The sequence below is a fragment of the Myodes glareolus genome, chromosome 22, assembly GCF_982192425.1.
Source record: "Myodes glareolus chromosome 22, mMyoGla1.1, whole genome shotgun sequence".
In the NCBI taxonomy this organism is placed as follows: domain Eukaryota; kingdom Metazoa; phylum Chordata; class Mammalia; order Rodentia; family Cricetidae; genus Myodes; species Myodes glareolus.
The window spans coordinates 789,749-802,852 of record NC_142047.1 but is presented as its reverse complement, the minus strand read 5'-3'; the positions used below and the strand labels follow the sequence as shown (position 1 = coordinate 802,852).

General features: G+C 40.2%; 1 protein-coding gene across 9 annotated transcripts in view; it reads left to right on the top strand.

The window, feature by feature from the left end:
• Large1 (LARGE xylosyl- and glucuronyltransferase 1) overlaps positions 1 to 13,104 on the top strand; it is a 439,219-nt gene that overhangs the window by 412,500 nt on the left and 13,615 nt on the right. For all 9 annotated transcript variants that reach the window (XM_048438254.3, XM_087900594.1, XM_048438256.3 and 6 more), the window contains one exon: positions 8,974 to 9,252. In XM_048438254.3, coding sequence (XP_048294211.3) covers positions 8,974 to 9,252 — 279 coding nt within the window. The remainder of the gene's footprint in view (positions 1 to 8,973; positions 9,253 to 13,104) is intronic.

The following is a 13,104-nucleotide window of genomic DNA, read 5'->3' as shown; positions in this document are numbered from 1 at the left end:
AGTTTTCCAATTTTATGGAGTACAGGTTTTTAAAATATGACCTAATGATTCTTAGGATTTCCTTTGTGTCTGTTGTTTTGTCCACGTTTTCTATTCTGATTTTGTTAATTTGGATATTCTCTCTTTGCCTTTTGATTAGTTTGGATAAAGGTTTGTCTATTTTGTTGATTTCTTGATTTCAGCTCTCAATTTGATTATTTCCTGACATCTAGTTCTCCTGGGTGAGTTTGCTTCTTTTTGTTCTAAAGTTTTCAAATGTACTGTTAACTCATTAGTGTGGGATTTTTCCAGCTTCTTTTAGTAGGCTTTTAATGCTATGAACTTTCCTCTTAATACTGCTTTCATTATGTCCCATACATTTGGGTATGGTTTGTGGTATTTTTTATTGAATTTTAGGAAGTTTTTAATTTCTTCCTTTATTTCTTCAGGTAAGCATTGTTTGATTTTCATGTGTTCGTGGGCTTTCTGAAATTAGTGTTGTTTTAAATCATGGTGATCCAAGAAGATACATGGGGTTATTCCAATTTTTTGTATCTGTTGAGGTTTGATTTGTTACCTAGTATGTGGTCAGTTTTTGAGAAACCATGAGGTGCTGAGAAGAAGGCATATTCTTTTATGTTTGAATGGAATGTTCTATATATGTCTATTAAGTTCATTTGAGTCATAACATCTGTTAGTTCTCTTAATTTCTCTGTTCATTTTTTGTCTGACCTGTCCAGAGGTGAGAGGGGAGTGTTGAAGTCTCCCACTATTAGTGTGTGGGGTTTGATGTGTGATTTAAGCTGTAGAAGTGTTTCTTTTACATATGAGGGTGCCCTTGTCTTTGGGACATAGATGTTCAGTATTGAGATTTTCTCTTGATGGATTTTTCCTGTGACTAATATGATATGTCCTTCTTTGTCTCTTTTGATTGATTTTAGTTTGAAGTCTATTTTGTTAGATACTAGGATAGCCACACCACCTTGTTTCTTAGGTCCATTTGATTGAAAAAAATTCCCAACCTTTTACTCTGAGGTGATGTCTGTCTTTGATGTTGAGGTGTGTTTCTTATATGCAGCAGAAGGATGGATTCAGTTTTCATATCTAATCTGTTGATCTTTTCTTATAGGTGAGTTGAGTCTATTTATATTCAGGGATATTAGTGACCAGTGATTGCTACCTCATGTTATTTTAGTGTTTGTTGTTGATGATGTTATTTTGTGTGTTTTTCCCTTCTTTGGGATTTGCTGCTGTGGGATCATCTATTTTCTGTGTTTTTGTTGATGTGCCCAACTTCCTTGGGTTGGAGTTTTCCTTCTAGTATTTTGTGTAGGGCTGCGTTTGTGGCTAGGTATTGGTTAAATCTGATTCTGTCATGGAATATCTTGTTTTGTCCTTCTATGGACATTCAAACTTTTGCTGGATATAGTAGTCTGGGCTGGCGTCATTGGTCTCTTAATGTCTGCACAATACTTGACTAGGATGTTCTGGCTTTCATTGTTTCCATTGAAAATTCAGGTATAATTCTGACTTTATATGTTACTTCACCTTTTTGCTTGGCAGCTCTTAATAATTGTTCTTTTCTCTGTATGTTTAGTGTTTTGATTATTATGTATTGAGGGGACTTTTTTTATCCAGTCTATTTGATATTCTGTGAGCTTCTTGTATCTTCATAGGCATATCTTTATTTATGTTGGGAAAAATTTTCTTCTATGATTTTGTTAAATGTGTTTTCTGTGTTTTTTATTGGATTTCCCTTTATTCTGTTATTCTTAGGTTGGTGTTTTCACAGTGTTCCATATTTCCTTGATATTTTGTGTTAAGCTTTTGTTCAATTTAATTTTTTTGGATCAATGAGTCTATTTCCTTTATCTTCAGCACTTGAATTCTGATATTCCATCTCTTCCATTCTGCGGTTTTTGCTTGCATTTGTGATTCCTTATTGTTCTTTTCATACTTTCCACTTCTATTTTCCCTCCGTCTGTGTTTTCTTTATTGTCTCTATTTTGGTTTTCAGGTCTTGAATAGTTTCATCTGTTTTATTGCTTTTTCTTGGTTTTCTTTAATGGATTTGTTGATTTCTTCCAAATTTTTGTTTGTCTTTTTCTCCATTTCTTTGAGAGAATTTTTTATTTCTTTTTTAAGGGACTCAAACATTCACCTCAAATTATTTTTATGTCATTTTCTTGTGGTTCATGTATATTTGGTTGTTCAAGTCTTGCTATTGTAGGGACACTAGTTTTCATTGGTGTCATCTTGCTCTTTGTGGTGTTTTTACCTTGTCTACCCATTTTTTCCTCTATCTGGTGTACTTGGGGCTGTCTGTGTGTCTGGTGATTTCCGTTATCAGTGGATCTGAGGTTCTCATGGAGCAGTCAGGGCCACAGTCCAGCAACCCCATAGGTCACTCCATGTTCCTGGAGGTCAAACATATAAAAGAAACTATTCAGAACTTCTTGAAATCTGAAATAGAGACAATAAAGAACACAAGCAGCAGGAATTATAGAAACAGAAATCATGAGAAAGCAATCAGAAACCACAAACACAAGCATGAACAGCAGAATAGAAGAGATGGAAGAGAGAATCTCAAGCGCTAAAGATACAATAGAGGAATTAGATTCATCAGTTAAAGAAACATTAACTCTCACAAAATCTTAACCCAAAATATCCAGGAAATATGGGACACCATGAAAGGTCAAATCTAAGTATAATAGGCATAGAAGAAGGAGAAGAAGTTCAACTCAAAAGCACAGAAAATATATTTAACAAAGTCATAGAAGAAAGCTTTCCCAACCTAAAGAAAGGTATGCCTATGAATATACAAGAAGCCTACAGAACACCAAATAGGCTAGTTCCAAATAAAAAGTCCTCTCAACACATAATAATCAAAACACTGAACATACAGAGTAAAGAAATCTACATGGGAAGTATGAAAAGACAAGATCTCCCGAATAAATTGTGAGTGTGGAGACCTTGGGGAAGTGTTGAAGTGGGGAGGGGAGAGGCAAGGAGGGGAGCAGAGAAAAATGTAGAGCTCAATAAAAAAAAATCAATAAGAAAATAAAAACAAACAAAATGGGTTTGCCCAGATCTGCCTCTCCTGACTGTCTCATCTTTCCAGCTCAGGGATCAAAAAGATGCACAGAGCTTTATGTCATTTGATATCATATATGGGGTGGATACTCCTTAAGGACCAGGTGTGAATGAATTACAACAGCCATGAGAGAAACATAGTCCTTTGTCACAGAGTCAGAGAAAATAAAGGAAGGGAAAGGAATAGAGACTAACTGATTAGAACATGAAAAGAACACATTTATTGTAGTTTGAATGTAAAATGTTTCCCATAGGCTCAAATGGTTAAACACTTGTTCCCAGCTATTGGTGCTAGTTTGGAAGGTTATAGAAGCTTTAGGTGGTAGAGCCTTGTGGAGAAAAGGATCACTGCAGGCAGAAGTTCCTCTCTCCTCTCTGCTTCCTGCCTGCAGACATCTTATAAAGCAGCCTCACACTCCTGCCACTTTGGCTTTCCAACAGTGAAAACCATTTCAAAAATTGTGAGCCAAAATAAGCCCTGACTCCCTTAAGTTTCTTTTTGTCAGCTATTGTTCAAATCAGCAAGAAAAGAAACTAACACACATATTTATTTGGGAAGCAGGCAAGGAGAATGAAATACATGGAGTGTCAGTTATGATCCTAACACCTATCCATTGGCTAGTGACCTGGATTTTGGTCAAACTTTGCATTAAACATACTTGAGTATAAAGTCCACATTTGGGCACCACATGCCAGAGTTCCAAGTAGTAGTTATGGAGTTAGTGTGGAAAGAGTAGAGACATGCACAGTGATGTGTTGATTATACATACTCTGTCTTTTTAAGAAAAGACCCCTTTTATTTGTCCTTCTAATAATGAAACCATTATGTGCAACAAGGCATGTAAAACTTAGTCTCAAGAACTTTCAAGATTACATCAAAATGTTTCCCAATCCTTCTACCTAGTTTTTCCCTCCATGTCTGAGGAACAAAAGTTAGTCACAGATCATGAATTCTACACTCAAAGAGCACCACCTGTCTTGGCAGGTCAGGCAGGAAACAGCTGGCCTCTGAGGTTAGCAGGTGATTCTGTCTTTTTATTTTAACTAAAATATTCTGGCCAGCTGTCTTTTCTGGTTACAAGGTACTAGACATTGAGTCTTAAGAGGAGGGGCGGAAATGGAAACTTTTATAATTTAATAAACTTAAAAAAACAAAAAAGAAACAAATCTAAAAGTGTTTCATTCTTCAAGAGGACTGGTGTAGTTTTTGAACCATGTAGCATAGTAAGCATTAAGTTTTCTGGGTTTAATTATAAGTACACTTTCCCCATGTCCCTTTGATCTTATAACAGGTATTTTAGGCATAATATAGACTTTAAACCTTCTCTATGTAATCAGATGTTCCCAATTTTCAGTTGCCTACATACAAATAAGTTCCTAATATCATCTATCCAAGAAATATTTCCTGGAATCAACAGGACACATTAAGTATTCCTTAGTGGGTTCAACTAAAGCAATTTCTTTTTACAGCAAGTTGGGGTAGTCATAAAATTATGCTAAATAGGAGTAAAGAAGCATAGGAACGTTTATCTATTTCCATACTATTCCCATTAGTTTCATCTTTTCACACATTCCCCAGAGGAATTGTTCTCCATCCTCTCATTATTCTCCTTTGGCCAAATGACCATTGAAATCCCTCTAGCAACATCAGTAAGACCATGAAAGAAAAGACCCAAAACCAGACATCCTTCTGGGGAATCATGGACTATCGATAGAGCAGAATCTTCTTGCTGGATCTATCTTACAGCAAGCAACTCAACAGTACTTTGCCATATACTAAAAACTCTACACTCCTGTGTACTCCCAGGAGATGCATGGGTCCTGCCAGTCACCCTTCTAATTTACATATGCTTGACTCACAGAATCACTTCCCTTCTTTCACTTGATAGTCACTATGAATATTATAAATATGATAACAGCTACCAATTGGCTGGCACCTGGTAGTAAGAAGTTCATTACAGTATCACCTTTTATACTATCATTGTCCTTGCTGGGAAACTCAGTTTATTAGTTTGCATATCCTTGCTGAAAGGTCAGCTCTGGGGAAGAAGAGGCTAGATGAAGCAATTGTGCCTCACTAGGGTTCCTGAAAACATTTGGCACCATCTTCTTTAAAGTTTGGCTTATTTATGTGTCAACAGCACCTTTCTCCTGAGAACGTTAAGTACTCTGACTATATTTTCATTCCAAAACCTTCATGGATCTTGGAGTAAGGCTGTGCCAGATGGGGCCTGCTCCTTGGCTTATAAAATGCAGATTCAAAACCAGACAGAGTTAAACCATCTTCTCTCAAATCAAACACACATCCTGCACCCCATGCCTCCAGCAGCACTTCTATCGACACAGGAGGATTTGAAGCAAATCCGAAAGGTTTCGTAGCCATTGTTCTCTGTGGGTGCTCAGAGTCCCCCACCTCCACAGAAGCATCAAGAAAGATGCTCAGGGACCAGACAAAAGCAGAAACCTGCTTCAGAAATGGACCCACAAGTTCAGGGTCCATGCATCTAGCAGCCTTTAAATCACATTTTATTGACTGTGGTTAACGGGACAGAAAACAAAGGTATTTTACCATGGTGAGGCTCTTAATCATTCCCAGTAAAAGAAGCAGCAGATCAGGGCAGTATCCACTAATAGAATCATTGAAAGAAAGTTTGGAAGTCCAGGGTGAATGACATTGAACAGAGGCAGGTATGTCTGTTCCTTTTGTTTCCATGCATTTCTATGCACATAATCGGTTTTTTTTGGTAATTGCCCCAATAAAGCGGGCACTCGGACAAGGAGATTACTGATTACATGAAAGCAACCTCTTACTGAGCAGAAGAAAAAGCACTGAAATAGGCTTTTGCTGTGTCTTTTGCACAGGCTTTATACACCAGACATTTCTGATGATCTGATGTCTTTGAAATAGAATCTTCATGATTGATTGCCAAATCTGCTTGCTGCCTCATTCCTGTTGGAGACACCTTTGTTGTTGCTGTTCTTTCTTTGGACTTCATGTGACTCCTCCATCCCCTCAGCACTTCACAGTAGCCCTGCAAAGTTGTTTAATGTGTTTGTTTCTGTTTGGTCTAGATTTTGATTTACTTTTTGGTTTTCTTTCTTTCTTTCTTTCTTTATTAAAAATTTCCACCTCTTCCCCACCTCCCTTTTCCCTCCCCCTTTCCCTCCCCACATCCCCCTCCCTCTCTAGTCTTAAGAGCAGTCAGGGTTCCCTGTCCCATGGGAAGTCCAAGGTCCTCCCCCCTCCATACAGGTCTATAAAGGTGAACATCCAAACAAACCCGGCTCCCACAAAGTCAGTCCATGCAGTAGAATCAAAACCCAGTGCCATTGTCCTTGGCTTCTCAGTCAGCCTTCATTGCCAGCCATGTTCAGAGTGTCCATTTTGATCACATGCTCCATCAGTCTCAGAAGGAAGAAGGGGAGGATTCAGGATAGCTTGGGGGAATGGGATGGGTGGGAAGGAGGAAGGATGTATATGGGAGCAGGGAAGTAAATATCTCAACTAAGGGAGCCGTTTTAGGGTTTGCAAGAGACTTGATTCTAGAGGGGTTCCCAGGTCCAAGGAGAGGTCCCCAGATTGTTCCCTGGGCAGCAGAGGAGAGGGTGCCTGAACTGACCTTGGCCCATAGCCATACTGATGAATATTTTGCATACCACCATAGAACCTTGGTGCGGGAGAATTATCTGTATTCTGTCAATCATATTTTAATAAAACGCTGATTGGCCAGGCAGGCAGTATAGGCAGGAAAGCCAGACAGGAAGTAGGGGTGGAGCAAAGAGACTGGGAGTATTCTGGAAGCAGAAGCTCTCTCTCAGCCACTCCTGCGCAGACCACCGAAGAGGCAACATGTAAGCTGTCACACTGAGAAAGGTACTGAGCCCATGTGGCTAACATAGATAAGGATAATGGGGTAATATATGTTATAAGAGTTAACAAGAAGCCTGACCTAATGGGCCAATCAGTTTATAACCTTATGGAGTCCTGTGTGTAATTTTTCTTTGTTGCTTGCCGGCTGTTGGGGTACTGGGAGGGACAGAAACCCCAACAAGCCAGCCTTCATACTACAGAACCTTCATCTGGCGATGGATGGAGATAGAGACAGAGACCCACATTGGAGCACTGGACTTAGCTCTCTAGGTCCAAATGAGGAGCAGAAGGAGGGAGAACATGAGTAAGGAAGTCAGGATCACAAGGGGTGCATCCACCCACTGAGACGGTGGGACTGATCTAATGAGAGCTCACCAAGGCCAGCTGTACTGGGAGTGAGGGAGCATGTGATCAAAATGGACACTTTTTGGTTTTCTTGAGATGGCATCTCACTCTGGAGCCGAGGATGACTGGACTATTATAACCCATAGGCTAGCCTTGATCTTACAGCAGTTCTCTTGCCTTTGCCTCCTGAATTAAGGCATTCTTAGCCACCAGGCCTAGCTTAGCTTTGCCAAGTTGCTCAGGGCTTCCAGGAGCAGGAAATTCTGAAAACTGAATATGACACCACCCTAGGTACCTCACATACACTTGACTGTGTTTTTTCTGTTACTTTCACCAAACATTCATTTTATTCTTTTCTCACCCACTCCAAGACCCCATTAAGGTAACTGTTTATATCTCTACCTATATCTATATATCAGGTCAATAAGTTCACAAATAAAGGTGGAGCCTCATTGTTTTCAACAAGAAGTTGTACAAGTGTGCTGGGAGAATTCTGGAAGGTGTTTAGCATACCAGAATATGTCAATAATTATAGTTATTTCTCATTTTGTTGCTTTGGACCAAGTTTCTGGAGATGGTCAGTGTTTTAGGAGACCCACAATCTTTTTTAAGCCTTCGCTGAGAAAGAATAGGGGTTTGGACTAGAAGAGTTCAAACCTTATGCTATAATCCCACACATATTCAGTTGCAATATTTATTCTGTGTTGCTATGACAATATATCTGAGGCTAAATGTTTATAAAGAAATCTATTTACTTTACAGCATTAGAAACTGTAAATCCAAAATGTAGCAGTCTGCTCAAACTCTAGGGAACTAGGTGTTTGACAAGGAGAACAGAAATGCATGTGAATGTTAGGAACCATAGGGCCCCCTTTGCTGTCAAAACATGACAAATAAGCCGGAAGCAAAACAGCGTCATCTAAAAAGGCCTCTGTGTGTGTGTGTGTGTGTGTGTGTGTCTGTCTGTCTGTCTGTCTCTCTGTCTGTCTGTCTGTCTCCTTGTTCATTTTGGGGGGATTAGTTTTTTGAGATAAAGTATCTCAAAAATCTCACCTGTTTTGTTCTGGAACTCACTTTATAGACCAAACAGACCTTGACCTCACAAAGATCCACCTGCTCTGTCTCTTGAGTGCTGGAAGTAAAGGTGCCCACCTTCACCTGTCTCTTAAATGAAAAGCAGTGGACTTCCAAAAGAAGGCAAGATCTTTGGTGAGAAAGGAAGCAAAGGGAGTCACTTTTTAATAACCCATGCTGGTGAGAATTAACTGAGATCCAATGAGAGCTACATTCATCCCTTCTAAGTGTGGCACCCAAAATGACTGAGCTACCTTCCCTCAGTCCCATCTCTTAAAAGTCTCAATACCACCACACAGAGGTCCTGACTTTCAATCTATGAACCTTGGGTAGAAAACCCAGCCAAGTCATAGCATCTTTGAGGATGAATCTGAAACTTAGAGTGAGTGGAGATGAATATGAGGCTTAAAATGGGAAACATGTCATGCAATCAGTTGCAAGTAGAGGAAGATTAGGATCAACAAGGTGGGTGTTCTGTGTCTGCTTTACTGGTAATGGACTTAGTCATATTTAGTCAAGAGATTTGGATTTGCAGCTGATTGACCAGGACATGCTAGAGACAGAAACTCAGAGGTGGTATGCTGATGCTGCTTTCTTCCCCTCTTTTCCAGACTCCAGATGCTAGAGGCCATCTGTAAACACTGGGAGGGGCCCATCAGCCTGGCCCTCTACCTGTCCGATGCTGAAGCCCAGCAGTTCCTCCGCTATGCCCAGGGATCCGAGGTGCTCATGAGCCGCCACAATGTGGGCTACCACATCGTGTATAAGGAGGGTCAGTTCTATCCTGTCAACCTCTTGCGCAATGTGGCTATGAAGCACATCAGCACACCCTACGTGTTCTTATCTGACATTGACTTCCTGCCCATGTATGGTCTCTATGAGTACCTCAGGTAAGGACCCCAGGGGACCTGACTGCTCTGTTCACTCTGCAGGCTGGCATTCACATAGGATAATGAAGAACTAGAGCAGAAGGTCCTCAGTTAGAACCATTGTCCAGTCTGCCACTCACCTTTTATAGGTAGGGCAACTGAAACCCAAAAAGGAAAAGGGGTCTGCCCAGAGATTGTTCCTCCCTACAGTTGGACCCTTGTTAAAGGGTTCCTACAGGATTGGAAGATGCATACAAAGTTCTATTGTCCCATGCATAGACTGGGTCTGAGTTTCCATAGTGACATGTTAATTTTTGTATAGAAAAATTCCTTTTGTTCAAAATGCCTGCCCCTCTTCCAGTTTTCCAGCAGACAGACTTCCTGTAACCATTCTCAAAAGATCACTGCCTGCTCTTTAAAGCAGACCTAAGTAATTATGATGCCTAACATATGTTGAAGCACTTGATGTGTACCTGAAAGTGATTGACAGATAAGATCTCATTCTGTTTCCTTTTCTCGTGGTCCATGCCACAGATCATATTTTTGTCTTCATTTTACAAATGGGAAGCTGCTTAACAAGACTGGACGATGCTGTTCTATGTTCCATAACTAGAGCAGAGGGAGTCACAGCACAGGACACCTAATATTAGAACCATATGAATTTCCAGTGATCTTTTCTACCTATCCCTACATAGCAGGGCAGAAAGGAGTACACTGGTATAAGGCTGGGTGGCTCTATAGAGAATTACATTTACTGCAGCATCATAAACAATATGAATTGAAAGGGACTGTAGAATTCATATGGCTGGAAATTGTACGTGGGAGAAAAGTAAAGTCACTGGGTATACGTGGTTCAAAAACATTGTTAAAGGGCCCTTTTTCAACTGTCATTTGTCAGCATGGATTTCCTCTGTGTCTAAGATAGTGCCTGCTGGAATCCCATATCCCTAGAGATGCTTTGTACATATTGTCTTTTTAAGATGCACATACTAATCCTCAGAAGCATGTGGAGCTGCCCTGTGTGTTGCATCATGGGTCTTTAAGACTTGAAAAGGCAAAATAGCAGTTTTAAGTCTGGAGACCTTGCAGCCATAAGACTTGAAGCAGTGTCTGACAGGTCCCTCTCTCAGACCTTGCCTAACTACTCTGGGGTTTCTAGCTGCCCAGGATATGTTCTCCAGATATTGACACCCCTTTTCCTCCCATTTTCCCTCCATTTTTCCCTCCCTCTCCAGCAAGAGAAGGCATCCTTGTTAAGGTTGAATCCACATTCAACCTCTAGCACATTAGACTTTCATTGCAAGGTGTTTGAGATATCAGTCCCTTCCTGGTAATCATGGACGAGCCCCCTCAGCTGTCAGGGAATGAAAGGGTGACTGACCCCAAGCAATATAACCTTACAGCACAGAGTTGTGATTCAAAGCCTGTGAGTGAATTAGGACTCCTGACTCTGCCAGAGTCCATTCATTGATTTTTCTTCAGGTCCAACTCCAACTGGGTGACAAAATTCCAGTATGTAGGACAAGGCACCCCGTACCCCATATGATCAGAAGATACTCTCAACTCTGCCTTATCCCTCTAAGCTTGGGAATTTTGACAGTTAGCAAGATGCTAGGTTACATACTGGAGGTATAACTAGGTAATTAGGGCCATCCTTGGCTTAGACTGAGAAGAGAGAGGTTAGAGGACTGTGCCCTGCCCATCCATAACCTAGGATTTTCCTGAGAAGTCTTTACCACAATGAATTGAAAGTTAACAGGCCCTACTCTCATCTCAGTGGCCCATTTCCCAACTTTATCTCATGGGCAGCATGTTTTACAACACAGCACATAGGAATAGGTGTTTGTTTCTTCTATATCTGTATCTGTCATTGGACAAAGACTTAAAATTGCTAATGGCAATTCAGTGCTAGGCAACATGTCTCACCACTATCTGTTTTATTTAGTTCAAGGGTCACCTTATGAATCTCATCAGAAATTTTGGGATATTACAGATTGCTCTTCAAACCCTATCACTTTCTTACTATTTAGAGTTCACAGACTTATCTGAGCAAGAGCCATCTCCCCAGGTATGGAATTACCTCTGTTAGAATAGGATTGTAGTTACTCACTCTATATGTTTTCTCAGAGGACCTGAGTTTTCATGTGTTCTAATGTTTTAATATTATCAAATAATAGGCAGCTGGAGAGATGGCTCAGCAGTTAAGAGCACTTGTTGCTCCTACAGAAGACATGGGTTCAGTTCCCAGTACCTTTCCACGTTTCTACAGGTGGCTAAACTTGGGTACCAAGAAAGTGAAGGAGTAGTAGTTCATAGCCGTTCATTTTCCCAGAGAACTGACCCTCTCTTAAACCCAAGCTCACTTGTGACACACATGCATATGTATAGTCAAAACACCAATATACATAAAATAAAAATCTTAAAAACGTGCAAATATTTGAAAATGAGTTTTTAATGCTATGGAACCAAACTATATCTCTGGGCAACATTATTCCTCTCTCACCTGCTCACCAGTGTGTAACCTCTAACCTACATTGTTTCTAGACACCAGAATTTTGAGAGTCTGTAAAAATTCAATCAGAAGGCCAAAATAAATTCAGTCTCATTTTTTAATGTAGACAGCTATATTGATTTGATTTGCTTGAAGAAAAAATATATAGTGATTACCAGGTATTTGCTTCTGATGTTAATCACCCATGGGTACATTTGAGAGCAGTGTGCTATTACTAGTTTAAGATGAGCTTCAGGGTACTATTTGCTACAATATATGTAGTTTCCAAGAAGGCCAGTAGAACCTGGTAGAGACTCACTTTTTCACATGTAAATGTAGCAAAAATGTTTTATTCAAACTCTGTTAACCTCCAAATAGTAATACCACAAATATCACACCCTGGAAACCCTGCCAGCTGAGGTAAACACTTCTATAGGTGACTAAACATAGGGCCCAGGGAAGTGAAGGATTAATGTCAGAAAGAAGAGAAAATGGCCTTCTACCTGCATAGCTTGCTTACTGGACAGCAAACCAGTTCATTCCTGCATCCAAAACTCCTGCTTATGTTACATTTTTTAAGGTCTCTCTTAGTTCCTAAAAAAAAGTTTAGCATTTCAGCTCACTGAACAGTTGCTTAGCAACTGCTAATATTATAGCAAAAACAAACAGCTCATTTGGAAAATAATGAAGTTGTATCTATGCATAGGCAGAGCTGCAGAGTATCACCAAATTCTCTTCCAGCCCAATCTGTGTCTAGTAAAGTAGCTGTTAGAGACCCAGCTTTCATGCTTGATCACAGAACTGTTAGTAAGGTCAGGGGCCATGTAGAAACCGCACAGACCTTCATTTGAACAAGTACATGACTTGGGGCAGCTTGCTCCATTTCCCAAAACTTTCCCGAAAAAGCTTTTCTTTTTTTTTCAGCCAAAGAAGGGGCACTGATATCCCACTGCTGGGTTATAGTAGATGTTCCACAGGAATGAATTCCCTACCCCATGGCAGGCTCACAGTTGTCAGTTTGGGACTCCTTTGCCAGTTCTCACTGCAGGACCTTCCCTTACAAATGCCCCGCCACCTTCAGGACAGTTGGGTAACTGCGTGGAACTATTTCATTTTTTTCTCTCATGGACATGAGAAACAGATAAATGGTATCTGATCTATGATGGTTAACTTTTTGATTTTTCAACTATATAATGATGTATCTACAGAACCCATACTTAAAGATTTTGAATTTTGCGGGTTTTCCCAGCAAGCAATTAGCATAGAATCTTCTCTTGATTCTAGGCTGAACAGTGACAGAAGCTCCAGTCAACTGTGTGGTGTGGGACAACTGATACTCCACACTGTGCTACAAGACTAAGCTATGATGTTAACTAGATTAG